This window comes from Oryza sativa, chromosome 5, assembly GCF_034140825.1.
Source record: "Oryza sativa Japonica Group chromosome 5, ASM3414082v1".
Classification (NCBI taxonomy): Eukaryota; Viridiplantae; Streptophyta; class Magnoliopsida; order Poales; family Poaceae; genus Oryza; species Oryza sativa.
This window is the reverse complement of record NC_089039.1, coordinates 14,978,310-14,995,375: the sequence shown is the minus strand read 5'-3', so window position 1 is coordinate 14,995,375 and position 17,066 is coordinate 14,978,310. Positions and strand designations below refer to the sequence as shown.

The 17,066-nt window shown below is 46.4% G+C and overlaps 1 protein-coding gene across 1 annotated transcript; it reads left to right on the top strand.

Annotated features, from left to right (window-relative positions):
• Nucleotides 1-10,695: 10,695 nt before the first annotated feature.
• LOC4338409 (trans-cinnamate 4-monooxygenase-like) lies at nucleotides 10,696-15,215 on the top strand. Its single transcript, XM_015784170.3, has 3 exons — nucleotides 10,696-11,556; nucleotides 13,193-13,314; nucleotides 14,400-15,215. Exons 1-3 carry the CDS (start codon nucleotides 10,772-10,774, stop codon nucleotides 14,993-14,995), a joined length of 1,503 nt encoding a protein of 500 aa, XP_015639656.1. The 5' UTR covers nucleotides 10,696-10,771; the 3' UTR covers nucleotides 14,996-15,215.
• The last annotated feature ends 1,851 nt before the right edge of the window (nucleotides 15,216-17,066 follow it).

Sequence of the window (17,066 nt, the reverse complement as noted above, 5' to 3'; positions counted from 1 at the left end):
TCTATGATGCCCACAGACATCCCGAATCACACAGATTCGTTTCTGACCACTCAGGTCATCCATCTGCCACAAAGGCTGATTCTGGTTACGATTCCCACACCACAACAACTTTTCACAAAGCACAGGCAAACAAATCTACGCAACGGGAACCACCTCACATCCGCCCATGACCGTGGGCACGGCTGTTCGAACAGTTAGTTAACCTCTGCAGAGGGGTACACTTTACCCACAAGACACGAACTTACTCCAGACACTGGCCGGTGTCAGAGGTTCGCGACAAAGCCTTTCCCAAGCCGACCTAGGGATACCTCATGCCACATAGAAGGATCAAATCCTCACATAAACATAGGCCATTTTAGGCGTTCACCAATCAAACTCCAACCACCTCGATCGGTAATTCAGCAAGCTTCTCGTTCTTGCATTACCAGGAACCCGGTTTGGCTCCAACCGACCCCGCCCCGGCGTTCCCAACTATTGGCATGCGAGGTTTCCCTGAACCGACTAGCTACTTAGCCAGGGTGTCCCATTCCACCTTGTGGTTGCACTTTGATTATGTTCGATGAGTTTCCCACAGGAATCAGTCCTTATATGCGAATACGGGACAGTGCCACATAGGCACAACCCCCGCATCGCGAGTTTTCACAATTCATTTTATTTTCAAACACACCGACACCACATGTCGGGTTTTGAAGGCTTCACAAACCCATTTCCCAAGTTTTCGACAAACAACGGTGTATGTGGGATATTTGGTATACGCGCTCAGAGAGCACGAATACCGAGGTACCACAAGGGTGGAGCGACAAGGAATCAGGGTAGTACGACCTACGGAAATTAGTGCGACTACTGGGTAGGTCCGTCGGTTTGGCACGCAAACCGAGGCCAAGCAAGTTAAGTGTGTGATTCTAATAATGCAAGTTGCAAACAAAATAATAATGACTTTTCAATTATAGGGGCAATTGATCAAAGGGTGACTTGCCTTGCTCAAGGTCTTCACGAAGCTTCACGAATCTTCGAGAAAACCCTCGACGAAAATCCGATAACCGCAACTATACGCAAACAATCGAAAACCTAAACAAAAGACCAAAAGAAAGATCCTATTTAGACTAATTAGTAGTGCCATTAAATAGATCTCAATTTACGGAATTATTGGAAGTGGAACGGAGTCAATCGGACGAGCGGTTGGGGAGATATGGATTTCCTAAGATTATTTGGATTTTCTGTCTAAAGGAAAAGGATTTATCAAATCCCTTGGAAAAGAAAAGGAAGGAGGGATGTCATTTAGACTTACTCGGGCGGCTTAGGCTCGGCCCAAGGGGTCATGCGCAGCGCGGTCAGGCCATTGGGCCGGCGCGGGCGCGGGGAGAGAGAGGCCGACGCGGGTGGACGCGGTCCACCGCGCGGGACCCACATGGCGGTGGTTGGGTTCACGGTGGGGAGGGCGCACGCGGGGGCGGGCGCTAGGGTTTCGGGTGCGCGCGGTTCGGGCGCGGCGCGCCGGGTGGACGGATGGCGGCAGGCCCACGTGCAGCCGCACGGCTTGCCGTGGACCGCGCGCACGGGAGGGAAGACGGAGGGAGGGGGCGGCTGACTGGCTTGGCCCGGTCAAGGCCGAGGTGGCGCCGAGATGGCGCCTACGTGGCAGCCACGCGGGCCGGCGGGAGGAGGAAGAAGGGGCGGCCGAGATGGACGGCGGACGGCGGCCGAGTTCACCGGAGCTCGTCGCGACGATTCGAGAGAGAGGGAGTACACCTGAACGATGGGACGGACGAGAGGGAGTGAGCCACCGGATCGGATTCGCCGGAGGGAGGCCGGCGACGACGAATCGCGACGGCGCTTGCCGGCGGCGGCAAAAGAGGGAAACGACGACGACGCGATGAGAGCTCGATTCCTAGGGACTTGAGCATCTACGCGACCTCCTGAGTTCATTTCTAGAGTCGGATTGGGTGGAGCTACACCGAGGAAGGCCAGCGACGAGCGGCTACTACCGAGTTTGGGCAGCGACGGTGGCGAGCCTACGACGAGCAGCGGCGGCGGTCGGGGCGGCGCCAGCTTGCTACTGGAAGGCTACTCGCACTACTGCCCAGAGCTAAGGAGAGGAGAGGGAGCGAGGAGGGAGAACGGGAGATGCACTACCGAGCCGAGACGGACGCTGTGACGAGCGGCCGACGACGCGGAAGCGAGCTCTCCGGCCTCGGGCCGGGAAAGGGGAAGGAGACGGCGCCTGGAGTCCCGCGTCAGCTCCTCGCGCGCACGCCGGCTTCACCAGCACGCGCGATGGAGGAGGGAGGCGAGGACAGCGGTAGCAAGGCGGCAAGGGCACGGTGGTGGCGAGGGAATGAACGAGAGGGAGATGGGGCGGCTTGGTTTAATAGATGGCAATGTCGGTTTAGGGAGGAAGAACTGACATTGGCGGTCAAGGAGAGCGAGCTGGCGGTCATCGACGCGTGCAGCCAAGGCGGCGACAGGTGATGACGCCGGCGGTGTCGGGCAAAAGTGGAAAAGGAGGGGAAAAAAGTGAGCTCTTCTCTTTGCCGAGTTGGGGAGGGAGAGGGATAGGAGCGGGAGCTCGGCCTCACAGTTTTGGCAGGACATGCGTGGAACGGCTCGGGCACGCGCTGTAGAGCTCGCGGCAGGCAGCGGGGCCGAGCGGCAGCGTAGCGCAGGCGCTGACGGAGGCGGCGACCGGGCGGTCGGTCACGAGCGTGCGCGCGCGCGCGGGAACGAGCGGCACAGCCGAAAATCGAATGGCGGCAGCGGGAAATCGGCGATGGCGGCAGCGCTAGCGTGGGAGAGAGAGATCGAACGAGAGAGAGAGAGAGACAGCGAGAGAGAGGAAGAGGACGAGAGAGCGAGAGAACGTCCGAGAGAGGGAAGGGAGAGAGAGACAGCGCTCTCTCTCTCTCTCGGTGGTCACGTGCGGCGCACGTGGAGATGGAGGGAGCTGAGAAGAGATGGGCCAGCGGCAGGTTTCGGCCCAAATCATCACGAGGGAGGTAAAATAGACTTTTACCGGAAGGTTTGATTTGGAGAGAAGTTTGATGTGGAGATTGAATTTGAATTCAATTTGTATATTTGTACACGAGGGTTCAAGGTGGATCCAAGGGAGGGGTCAAGGAAGGGCTTCAAAAGCGGGAATTTTGGTATTTTTGGGATGGATTTATATTTGGCGGCACGAAGGATTATTTCAGAGGATTTCAAAAAGGGAAGATCATTATTCAAAAATGGAACAAGGAAGATAGCGGTAGAATGCCATGGATAGATAGATAGACAGAAAGGTAGGTTGATAGGTAGAGGGACAGATAGACAGATGGATAGATAAACAGATAGATAGGTATAGTAGATAGATAGATGGATCGATCGATAGATAGATAGATCGAGACTCAGGGAGAGATGGGATGGAAGAGAAGGAAGAGGTGGACCGGAAAAAGGATGAAGGTATCCAACCTATGAGGGAGGTTAAATAGACTTTCACAGAGAGATTTAATTGGGAGGTTTTAGGGTTGGAGTCTGGATTCGAATTTCGAGGTTGATACTCGGTCTCGGGAGAATAGGAAGGAGTCAAGGAAGGGAACAATATTCGGAGACGAGTCAAAAGGGGATGGATAATTTAGAGAAAGAGAGTGTAACTTGGGAGTTTGTGTTTGACTACTCAACGAGATATGTGGTAAGGATTTTGGAGAGAAGTCTGAATAGAAGGGTTCGGACTTCGAGATTATTTCGGAACGGAAATCATTTTGGGGAGAACTCAGGGCGAAAGGGATTGAATCTTGGGATTTTGAGTTCAAGGGTGGAAGTGATCTCGATTTGCATATTCAGACTTGGATCAGAAGTTCGAGAAAGAGAACAAGGGTAGATTGATGAACCAATACAGGGAGAAAGATAGATGAATCAAAACCTGAGAGGTTGAATTCGAATTTGAGAATCGGTTTGAAGGAACCAAGGAGAGAGCTTATGACGCGAAGGTGAATCCTTGGACGGAGTTAGGGTTCGGGCATTCGACAAAGTTCACGGATGGGGTTCCAAGAGGGGATTCCGAATATAAGGAATCGAGCTTCGGGACTATATTGGGATGGAAATTTTGAGGAGACGATCTTTGATAACAGGGTATCGAGACAAGGGAGGGATTTAAATTGAGATCTTTGGCACAACTTAGACTCAACACTCAAAGAACGAAATTTTCGCAATTAGGATTTTGCCGAATTAGTTTTTAACGTCTCACGAAAAGCAGAGCGTTACACGGTGACCAACAGCGGTAGGGATGGCGACGGCGGGGCGGATCCGACATCCCCGGAGGCAATCTGGCCCCTCAGCGGCCAGATCGAGTGGGGCGAGCTCGCGGTGGGAGAGCCCGTCACGGCAGCGAGCGGGAGCGGAGATCGCGACAACGCAGGGCTCGCGGTGATGGCAGTGACAGCGGGTGGCCGGCAATGACAGTGGATGGAGGTGCGGTCGGCGGTGGCAGCGGCTAGAGGTACGGCCGGTGGCGACAGTGACGACCGACGAGGTGCCCACGGCGCGAGGAGGCGCCGGAACGGCCACTAGCGATGTACGCCGGGGAGGCTCGGGTCGGTGGAGGCAGTGGCCGGCGTAGCGAGAGGCGACGAGGCGCGGTCGGTGGTGGCATGTGGAGGCTGGCCGGCGGGGGCGGCGGTGCAGTGGTGCTCACGCGCCGGCAGAGGTTTAGATGGTGGTGGAGCATCGGTGTGTCAACGGTGGATTGGCAAGCGGTGGATGGCGGGTGAAAACCCAAGGTAGGCAACGATGGCGCTCGAGTGTCACTCCCCTTCTTGAGGGTGTTGTCGTGCCGTCTCACCCTTTTTAGTGGGGCTGCCGGGTGAAAGCCCAGTCAATGTTCTTGAGACCACGACGGACGGTGGGTCGGTGGCGGTGGTGCTTTCGTCGCTTCTCTCTCTCTGGAGACACCCTCTAGGCAGCACCATTACCGGAACCACCCAAACATCTGCTGCAAGCTCGCTCTAGAGTTACATCCTCTTATATCGACGCCCTAGTTTATACAAGTTAGCCACGTCGGAGGGCCTAGGGGGGAGTGGTTCCATTCTTCTTTCTCACCCTCTCTCCCTAAATCCCTAAGAAATGTTTTTTTGTCGGTTGTAAGGGTTGGGTTTCGGGCGATCCCAGTTGTAATTCGTTTGTTGGCCTAGCGGCGGCCGGTCCGGTGTTACCCTTCTCCTGGATTTGTATTTGGCGCTGTCGGTGTGTGAGTGGTGCTATACTTTTTTTCCTTTTCCTAGTTACGGCCTCATAGGATTATAATCTTGTAATTTTTTTCTAGTGTATTAATATGTACTTCGTTCAAATAAGAACCTTCAATATCTCATCGGCTCTCCTTCAACATCAAAGAATAAAAAAGGGGAAGAAAACATAGGACAAATACTTTTTTTTGTCTCTTGTGTGTGCTTGTCATTAATATATCCAAGATTTCGCGAAACGACCGTTGATAACTCAACCCTATTTCTTACTTCAAAAAAATCTTACGAATTTCAAAAATAAAAACTCTACAGCAGTACATACAACTTTTTTTGTCCGCCCCTGAACAGTGGGAAACATATGCTAGTAGGACAATTAATTACTTGCACACACACGTACGATGCACCACGGCTCACACAGCCACAGGCGCGCGGTTGTTGCACCCAACCTGCAATGTGTGCTGGTGCAAAGTTGCGAGATTCAAAGTTTGACCCAGCGCTAAAAAGTGGCTGGTTCGCACGAACTCATCGATCAGCCTAATATTCTATACCGGCCACCTGGGCGCCGTGGTAGGTGGCCACATGTTACTTGCGCAAGTGGTGCACGGAACAAACAATTTTCGTCACACCTTGTCATAAGCTCCTTATTTCGCAAATAAAATTGCATGCGTCGGCTAACACTATGCGCGCACACTCCAACCACTACCACTTTTGACTGCGGTTGTGGCATCGCCACCAACCAATGATATGGTTAAGCTAGTGCTCGTACCTTTTTTTTTTCCATCACGGTTCACACACATGCATATATGCTTATTAACTGTTTCATATTACATCATATCCGTCCTAAAATATAACATTTCCAGAATTAAATATAGTTATACATACTTATTACTATCTACGTATCAAAAAATAATATCGTATAACTTTATATCTGGGCAAGTGTATGTCCAGATATATAACCAAAATCTACCATATCGTGAGACGAATGTAGTAATTAATTGTTTACTATTATATATGTTTTAAAATATAAATATTTTTAAAGTTGGATAAGGAAATTAAGAAATAGGTGACAATGATTAGTTAAAGTATGTGATTTAGTTAAGGAATAAATAAATAAATAATAAACGAATAATAATTAGGATTAGTTGAGATAAGAGATAGGTGAAAAAAATCTTTATTTTTTTTTAAAAAAGTTAAGCGATAGAAATAACTTTATTTTAGATAGAGGAACTACCAATGAATCAAGTGAATGATGGAGTCGGTGAATTTAGGCTTAAACGTGGTACGTATGCATGCTGTTTGGCCACGGCTGCTATGGCTCCTGGCCTTTTGGGGTAGCGCCGTACCGTACCTACCTTCCCAACCAACTCCAACTTTGTTGAGCTTGAACACGACCCGTGCGTGGACAGGGTTTACAAATGCGATCTCTGTTGGGAGTATGACACCCATCCAATCAACTAAAACCATGAGATCGAACCGGTTGCTTTTGTCAACATAATCCATTGAAGTTTTGCAAAACGAAATATGAGTTCCAAAGCTAACCAGTTGTTTACGTGTAAATTTGTAATAATTAGTTGTAACTCGTTTAGCAAATGATAAAATGTTATTCTATTATTAGAAAAGGTTACGAGTGAGCCGACAACGAAAACAAACTGGTTTACGCCCAAAACCAACCTTTTTTTGTTTTTCGATTGATTTGACCCAATACCAATCTATTTTGTGGAAATGAAAAGTTTCAAGTAACAAAAAATAGAAATATTGATGGAAAAGTGAGGCAAAATTTTGGCATAACCTTTGCTATAGTTATGATATTTCAGATTTTAAACAACACTGACAATGCATAATGTAACATATAAACCCAAGTGAAAACATCATAACAACTGTAAAAAAAAGTTCATCCATCAACAGTACAGCACATAAAAATTTAGAGGCACTTTTCTGATTAGAGGCGATTTGTAATCGCCTCTTAAGTTATAAATTCTACAGGCGGGAAACACTTATAAACAATTTTAAGTGTACTTTTTATACACTTCCTAATTTGCATTATATGTAAAGCCATTGCCTTGAGACATTTTTATATCTCTGGAAGGGTACCTTTTAGCAATTTAATCCTGGTAGCGATGGAGTAACACAAGGCATATACAACCAAATAATGAGAGGAGTGAGATGAGGTTGAGATGGTTATTATAGAGAAGATGGAAGCAGATAGTGAAGAGTGAAGAGTTGCCGATAGGTGGGTCTACTCTCATGGGCTCACACGTTAGAGAGAAACGTTCCTACGATGTACTCCCTCTGTCCCAAATTTTAGGACACCATCTTTTTAAGGAAAATCAAACTCGTTAACTTTTAACTAATAATTATACTAACCATATATATGCTAAGTATTATGCATGTTATATCACTTTATTTATATTTTAAAGTACTTTCATGTTATGCTAATTTCATATTTGTTAGGAACATAACATGTAATAAATTAATGGTTAAACTATGTCATTGAAGACAGTGTAAAAAAATATAGTCCTTATAATTTAGGATGGAGGGAGTACTGTATGTTAGAGGAGCCCCAGTCGAGTGAAGATAGAAATAGGAATTGTGGTTTTTTTTCCTTTCTTTTCACAAATGCATCTAAAGAAATATTACAAGACATGAAGGCTTATTATAAAACGCCTCATCATTTTTGAAGACAATTCATCACAAGACTACAGTGATTTATTACAATTTTCACTACCATGCCTCTACAGACTACAGTGTTATAAGTATTGTAGAAAAACAGAATATGATTACAAAAAATGATTGTGATAGAGTACATTAATTCCCAGCTGGATACAATTCACATCAAAATTGCAAAGTCAATTCTCTGTCTCGTTGTATCCGATTCTCCATGCTTCGATGGGGATGGTTCAAACTCGAGATATGAATTCACGCAAAATAAAGGAAACATACTGGTATTAGAAGTATATATATAAATTTACACGGCTACGAAATGCATTTTCCCATATGATCAAATCCGGTTTTCGCAGGCGGCTGGGTGACTCATGCCTCCCCCCCCCCGGACCACCACCGCACCTCCCTATCACCGGATCCGCCACCGCTGCGCCTCCCCACCACCGGATCCGCCACTGCCGTGAAGGGGGAGGGTGACCGCTGTCGGATCCACGCGGGCGGCAAACGCCGCCGCCGTTGCGCGCCTCCTCTGCTCTCCACCATTGCCTGAGCCCTCCACCACCGTTGGAAGGAAGAGGAGAGGGGAGAAGAAGAGGAAGTCATGGCACACCTCCTCCGTCCTCTTGCACTGCCTGAGCGCTCCACTGCCGTTGGGAGGGAGGAGAGGGGAGGAGAGGAGGAAGCTGTCGTTGTCGCCCTTGCCCATCGTCGCCGCCGCCGCCGCCGTTGGCAGAGCCCACCGCAGGGAGGGAGGAGGGAGGAGAGGGGCAGAGGAGTTTGAGAGGAGGGGGAGAGAGAGAGAGCCGGGAGAGAAAAGGAGAGTGGGTGGTTGACTGGTTGGAGATAGAGAGAGATGAGTGGAGAATAAAAAGAAGAGTGGGAATGGGAGGGAGGATTTTTGTATGCGGATGAATTAAGAGCCCCGAATACGAAAATACCCTTATTTTCGCGTGTGGGTGTTTTAAGTGATCCGTTTGGAAAAATTGATTTTTTGCATACGGGTCTTTAAGGAGCCGTATGGGAAAACGGAGGTCGAGTTTTGCATACGTGGACACTTATGGTCCGTCTGTAATTTATTGGATGCTCGTTCAGAAAAATTATTTTTTAGTAATGTTAGTTGCTGAGCAAATGACAATTGTCACCGCTCCACCTAACTCAAAAAGACACAGGGAGCTTTTGATTGAAATGGTCCAAACCGAAGAGCTGAACATCTGGTTGGTAAATGTCTCCTCTCAGTTCAACGAATATCGGGCAGATAACAGATTCTCGCATATATAATTGTCTCGTAATAAACTGTGCAATGTCAACCTCATTTTAGTAGCACATTTGTTTTGGATAGTAGCATGGCCTAGCTTTGTCCATCTCTTTTCTTCCCTTCTCCGTGCCATACCACACAACATTTTGATTTGGGACAAAAGGTTGGTGAAATGGACATATTTTCACATATATATATGCTATATTTTTCTTCTCAGTTTACCGAAAAGATGTACCCTTATATCTCGTCATCGATTTTGGGTCAGGCCAGAAAACCATTGGTAACAGAATATATGCATAGTTTTCTTTATCAATAAAATTAATGTTTTATTTAAAAATCGATAAAGGAACTTTTTACAAAATTAGGCTAGAAATGGTCTGTCTATTATGACAAGGTAAACTTTTGCGACATTAATTTGGATGGCAACTTCAACAATTCAAATTGTCGTTGTCCACAAATCTCTTGGTTGTAGAAGACCCACGCGTCTGCAACATTTTTGCGCCGAAAACTTAATACATAAACTTGATTTGTTGGGATACATGGTGCAGAAGATACGATCATTAATAATTCAAACAGTGCATTTCATGGTCCAACTGACTGCCACGTCATTGAACCCGTAATCATTCGCTAAGCCAAATCAAATTGGCCTCAAATGAATTTTCAGCACGACTTTTTACGCCCCAAAAACCTAGTACTCCCTCCAGTTGGAAATGTACCCTACCAAGAAACTTGTGTCCGTCACGACGCCTGTATCATCAATCTAGTCCTCTTTTGTAACAAAATAATTTTAGAAGATTTCTTTTAATGCCGTAGAAATTAAATTAATCCTAATGAAAATCATGTAAAACTCACCCGTTATAAAATGTCACTAACCCCCTACACGGTTGGTGTCCTCTTTGTAGCCGAAATGCCTCCTCTTTGGCCACTGCATCTCCACCCATTTTTCAAACATCTCCAACTAACTTTTTGTTCCATTTGCAAAAATGCAAAATGCGAAATGTTAACTTCACACACACCCCCCTACCACTACAAAACTCTCACCAACCCCAATCTAGCTATCAGTTCAGAAAGCACCTTCCCTTCTTTCCCTATTAGAGCAAGTCTAATAGTACAGCTCACTACTAGCTTCAATTTATCTATAACCAATCTAATAGTCAATTCATACAATAGTTGCTTATTATACTATTAATATATGGTCTCACCTGTCATACACACAGTGTGTCTTATAGTCCGTGCTGCAGCTGGCTACATATCTGTAGCCTGCTAGTCTTCTCTCTCATCGTTTATCTCATTAAAATATGTTTATAGCTGGCTAATAGCTTGCTAATAGCATGCTATTGTACCTGCTCTTACCACCTTCTTTCCCTTTTGGCAAATGGCAATGAGTGCAAAAATGCTTGGAAAAATAACCCCCCCCCCCCCACCCCCACCTGATTATTTCCAGTAGGGCCAAAATCCGGGCCCACGTCCGCAACCCATGTGGGCCCCACATCCCCCACACCAACCCTCTGCACCCAAAATCCCCATCCCCCCACTATATATAATCCCCGCCGTTGGATCATCGCCCTCAGCAGAGCAGCGCATCTGCATCCAAAACCAAACCCAAACTCGTCTTCTCCACCGGAGCAGAGCAGCGGCGGCGGCAATGGACGCCCTCCTCGTGGAGAAGGTCCTCCTGGGCCTGTTCGTGGCGGCGGTGCTGGCCCTAGTGGTGGCCAAGCTCACCGGGAAGAGGCTCCGCCTCCCGCCCGGCCCCGCCGGCGCGCCCATCGTCGGCAACTGGCTCCAGGTCGGCGACGACCTCAACCACCGCAACCTGATGGCGCTGGCGCGGCGGTTCGGCGACATCCTCCTCCTCCGCATGGGCGTCCGCAACCTGGTGGTGGTGTCCAGCCCGGACCTCGCCAAGGAGGTGCTCCACACCCAGGGCGTCGAGTTCGGCTCCCGCACCCGCAACGTGGTGTTCGACATCTTCACCGGGAAGGGGCAGGACATGGTGTTCACCGTGTACGGCGACCACTGGCGCAAGATGCGGCGGATCATGACGGTGCCCTTCTTCACCAACAAGGTGGTGGCCCAGAACCGCGCGGGTTGGGAGGAGGAGGCGAGGCTGGTGGTGGAGGACGTCCGCCGCGACCCCGCCGCGGCGACCTCCGGCGTGGTGATCCGGCGAAGGTTGCAGCTGATGATGTACAACGACATGTTCCGCATCATGTTCGACCGCCGTTTCGACAGCGTGGACGACCCGCTCTTCAACAAGCTCAAGGCCTTCAACGCGGAGCGCAGCCGCCTCTCGCAGAGCTTCGAGTACAACTACGGTGACTTCATCCCCGTCCTCCGCCCCTTCCTCCGCCGCTACCTCGCACGCTGCCACCAGCTCAAGTCCCAGCGCATGAAGCTCTTCGAGGACCACTTCGTCCAGGAACGCAAGTAAGTTACTATCTCAATTAATTACCTTACCTGCACTGCATATCCCCAAGAATCCGCAAGAACAAATCCTACCTAATTAGTCCCAGATTATTATACTACCCCATTTGATCTCTCCTTCAATTTTTTTTAAAATTTTATTCGTCATCTTGCGTATCCAAATTGTGTGTGGTGGTAGGTGAGGTGAAGGTGACTAGTTTGGTTGCATCTTGCATGCATGATGCATTTGCATCGGTGACATGAACTGGATGAGCGAAAAGTTTGGTAGTAAAAGCAATATTCTACGCTAGTAGTAGGGATGTGCACATGCCACGCGAGGAAGGGGATTAATTTGGCAGCAGCCTCAGATCTGTTTGGGTAGGAGGAGGAATCAAATCACTTTGCTGTTGCTGCTTGCTGTGCTGAGCGGTGACAGCACGAGGTGGTAGCTGCGAGGTCAAATTTCTGGTTGTGCAACGGCTTGACTCGGGCTCGACCTGTGCCGCGGAGCCCAGCTACCACCCCGTGCCAAAGCCAATGTCCACGTCACGGTTGTTTAAACTCTGGAGCCTAATTAAAGCGGTTGGTTTTTGGCATGTTGGGATACATCCAACCAAGGTTGAGAATTAGCGGTTAAAATTCCTGTGTCACAAATCTTATAGATTAGGTAAGCTTCAAAACTTTTAAGGCTTAGTTCGGCACCCCAGGTTCCCAATCCAAACATCCAGTATGCAAAACGGAACAATCCATTAGCACGTGATTAATTAAGTGTTAGCTATTTTTTTAAAAAAATGGATTAATTTTATTTTTTTAAGCAACTTTCGCATAGAAACTTTTTACAAAAAACACATCATTTAACAGTTTGAAAAGCGTGCGCGTGGAAAACGAGAGAAAGAGGTTAGGAACATGGGTTGCCCAACACACCCTAAGTATTCATATCTTTCCAATATTTACATGGGAGCAATATGTATAGATTTATCTCGAAACTTAATTACTTTCATAGTATTAGTACTAACAAAAATCATTAGTTTAAGTAACACTAGGGTACCAGTACCATGTCGATGTCCAAAATGATTTGGTTTAGTAGTGACAACAGGAGATTAATCTGTAAGAACTGGACTTGCCTAATGTTCAAAGCTTCCTTTTCCTAAACATGCAAATAAGTCTGACGAGTAGGTGAGCCGCACATCATGGGTTGCTTTTCGTGCCAGCCAGCTGAAAGCTTACGATTTGGGCAAAGTCCTGCCTCATCACGGAAGCACCGACGGCGACAGAAACTCTCTACCAGTAACCTAACCGATCGGAAATTCATTTCGTTCTCAGCGAATTGAGCAGATCTACTAGCTCCCCCATGTGCTCAATGACTGAAAAGGTCGCAAGAACTTCAGACGCTTCCCCTGTTTTCTTCTCGATCAGTACACTGCATAACTGAGTAATATAATCCCGTTTGATTGGATCGATCAATGGTGCCAAACAACAACATGCAGCTATCCCTTTGATTAGAAGATATACAATTTGCAGCTTGCATTTTTTTTTCGGTTTCTGGATCGATTTGCGACTGAGAAACTGCTGGCCTTTTTGGTAGTAGCTGTGTTGGGAAGCTTCGGATGAACTGTTCGACTGACAAATCGGCATGGACGTGTTTGTGTCTTTTTTGCAGGAGAGTGATGGAACAGACTGGTGAGATCCGGTGCGCCATGGACCACATCCTCGAGGCCGAGAGGAAGGGCGAGATCAACCACGACAACGTCCTCTACATCGTCGAGAACATCAACGTTGCTGGTACGTTTTTGTTTATTCCGCGCAGGATTTGACTTTTAGTTTATCCTCAGCTTAATTTTCTTTGGATCAGGCCTAAAGTATATATCGTAGTACATCATACGTATCCATGTCATAGTTTTGACAAAGCTGGAGTTTTACTAGTACTTGAAAGGAACTGAGTTTGTGGAGAATAGAAGGTTCAGAACCAGGCCAAATTGCAATGCTAGCATTTTTCTACCAACACATCACATCGTTAGTGTGGCTAAAAAGAACCTTAATTAAGTATGCATCATATATAATATTGTCATGATAGGCTATGGTTAAAGTATGGCTTCATTAAATACGAGCTTTTATATGATCAGGTTGCCATGTTCTTGGTCTTGAGGACCAGTTCTTTGGGTAAGAAGTAGTAGCCACGTCTTAATCAGAGTAACCATTACCTAACATACAATTGTATTTTTTTTATTATCCGGCACATGCCCAATGCACAAAGTCGTGTGGGTACATATGGTAGGCGGCTATCTCATACCTTATGATTCAAACCATATGAACTACCGTAGATACGAAACATTTGAGTCAAAACCAGTAGTAAAAAAAAAAAAGGGTGTAGCTATATTTATGGCGCCATATTTTTCACCAAAAAATAGTCGGTATGTATTTACATTGTAACTCCTTAAATTACATATGTAATTTTAATGTATTTATAATGTAAGTCTCAAAATTACATATGTAATTCCTAAAATTACATATGTAAATTCAAAAATTACATACTAACTATATATGTAAGTAGGATGTAAATGTGGTGTAAGTGAGGTGTAATTTCTGTGTAAATGGCTTAAAAAAGTCGATTATAGCATGTGTCGACATAATTTTAGCTAACCCGATCCGGTGTCGTGCTTGATTCATATCATGTAAATTATCACGGCACGAATCTTTGTGGGGATCGAGTGATCCAGAAATCGACTGTAACGAAGCAAAAAATGTGGCGACAGTAGTTTAGCAAAACCCAAAAAAAACGCCAATTTTAGTTGGATTATTATTTTTTAGAAAAGAGTACAAAATGTTAATTAACAAGAAGCGTACTTTTTTTTGTGCGAAATGTGCAGCTATCGAGACGACGCTGTGGTCGATCGAATGGGGAATCGCGGAGCTGGTGAACCACCCGAGCATCCAGTCGAAGGTGCGGGAGGAGATGGCGTCGGTGCTGGGCGGCGCGGCGGTGACGGAGCCGGACCTGGAGCGGCTGCCGTACCTGCAGGCGGTGGTGAAGGAGACGCTGCGGTTGCGCATGGCGATCCCGCTGCTGGTGCCGCACATGAACCTCGCCGACGGCAAGCTCGCCGGCTACGACATCCCCGCCGAGTCCAAGATCCTGGTGAACGCGTGGTTCCTCGCCAACGACCCCAAGCGGTGGGTGCGCCCCGACGAGTTTAGGCCGGAGAGGTTCCTGGAGGAGGAGAAGGCCGTGGAGGCGCACGGCAACGACTTCCGCTTCGTGCCCTTCGGCGTCGGCCGCCGCAGCTGCCCCGGGATCATCCTCGCGCTGCCCATCATCGGGATCACGCTCGGCCGCCTCGTCCAGAGCTTCGACCTGCTGCCGCCGCCCGGGATGGACAAGGTGGACACCACCGAGAAGCCCGGCCAGTTCAGCAACCAGATCCTCAAGCACGCCACCGTCGTCTGCAAGCCCATCGACGCCTAGGTCGATCGATCGACCTACTCAAATCAATCATGTGCTGCGTTATCCTATTGCACTAAAAAAAGGTTGTATTTTTGTTTGGGGGGGGGGGGGGGGGGTAGTTATGTGTGTGTTCTGTGAGGCAGGCACCTGTTGTTGTAGGTTTACTTAACTTTTTTTTTTCTTATACTTGTTGGTTCAAACTTAATTATTGGTAATCTATACTGCCCAAACATTGCAAATATATCATTTCTGGCTATTTACACTTCATCAAGACAAATTCCAATAGCCCTATTACAGCTCGTAAAACACGTAACCTTGAGAACATACAGCTTTTGCCTCCACATTGGTATATAGGTGTCGGTGTCGCCATAATTTATAGGTAAGTTTGTTAAGAAGATTCCTCATAGTGAAAAAAAACTGAAAATGAAAAAAACGCAGCCTACATAGTACTATAGGTATTGAAAATATAAGCACATATAGGTTTAATTTATTTTATAAATAAATCACGACATTGAACATATATACTAGTATAAACACATCATACAATTTACACATGTAAACTAGATAGTAGAGCGTGAACATATCGAATGTACGAAACATTATGAATGCGTACCGGCAATTTTGGTCGTTTGGCTGCACAGTAGGAACAACTCGCCATAACGGGCTTTGACGTTGATGTGCAGCACCCGAGCAAAGAGGAAGACGATCCACCATAACGGGCTTTGACAATGACGTGCAACACTCGAGTAAAGAGGAAGATACGAGCTGTGGTGGACGAACAACTAGTAGTCGCACGAAACGCTTTTCAAATTCATATGTATAATCTCATCATACTACTTCCAAAAAGCAAGCCCTAGTGGAAGAAGAGAAAGTAGCCGCGAAGCATCGACTTGGCAGTCCAATTAGCAAAGAAAATTAAAAAGAACTCTTTAGACCCACCTGCCATCCCTTTCCCTCAACCAATAATGCCACCATATATATAATCTCATAATTCTGATTCAATTACTGTCATAATGTATCATCACCAAATGCATTATCCCACAACACTACTCAAATATCTACTCATCTACACATCGATTTCAATGGATTTTCTAAGTTACCGTCCACGGCTATGCTAAAGACTGCAGCAATGTACAGTATTGTCTTGGTTAAGTATCAACACCACCACCATGAGGGAGAGGGATCGCAGGTGGGTCCAGAGAGTTTTTTTTTTCCTGATTCAACTGTCACGGTGGCGTCACTAATGCAAGCACAAGTCAAAACAACCCAGAACAGTGCTAAGGGATGTATTTGTCCAATATAAATAGTTGAGGGTGTAAAATATCCTGTATTTAAGTTTAGGGAGGGGGTAATTCAGTCGACTGCGATAGTTTAGGAGGGAATTAGTACTTTTTACTAGTGAAAACGAACCGATTGAGGACTCCTGGAAAGAAGAATCAGGCTGTGTTTAGAACTAAAGTTTGGATCCAAACTTCAGTCCTTTTCCATCACATCAACCTGTCATACACACAACTTTTCAGTCACATCATCTCCAATTTCAACCAAAATCCAAACTTTGCGCTGAATTAAACACAGCCTCAGAGTAGCTCTATATAGGAACAGCACACAGTGTTCTCTTTTCTTTTGTGTTAATTGGATCGTCTTTTGTTGGGCATCAAAATTTCTGGGCATGGGGGTTCTTGTTGGATGGGTTGGATTGGCCATACTGCATCTACTTGTAATATTCATGTTGGTATATATATATGCTAAATCAGACTAGAAGAGGTAATTAAGTGGAATACTAAATTCCTTCCAAACTAAAGGTACGGATCTATCATTGTAGAATATTGCATATATATGTAGATCATGAACCTAGATACTACCTCCGTTTTTTAATAGATGACGCCGTTGACCTTTTCTCATATGTTTGACCTTTCGTCTTATTCAAAAAATTTACGTAATTATAATTTATTTTATTATGAGTTGTTTTATCATTCATAGTACTTTAAGTGTGATTTATATCTTATACATTTGCATAAAAATTTTGAATAAGACGAATAGTCAAACATGTAAGAAAAAGTCGTCATCTATTAAAAAACGGAGGGAGTAGAAA

Excerpts from the sequence above, each read along its gene's own strand:
- LOC4338409 (XM_015784170.3), top strand. The coding sequence starts at position 10,772 with ATGGACGCCCTCCTCGTGGAGAAGGTCCTCCTGGGCCTGTTCGTGGCG. Across the intron at positions 11,557-13,192 it reads CACTTCGTCCAGGAACGCAA|GAGAGTGATGGAACAGACTG; the intron begins GTAAGTTACTAT and ends TCTTTTTTGCAG. Across the intron at positions 13,315-14,399 it reads CGAGAACATCAACGTTGCTG|CTATCGAGACGACGCTGTGG; the intron begins GTACGTTTTTGT and ends CGAAATGTGCAG.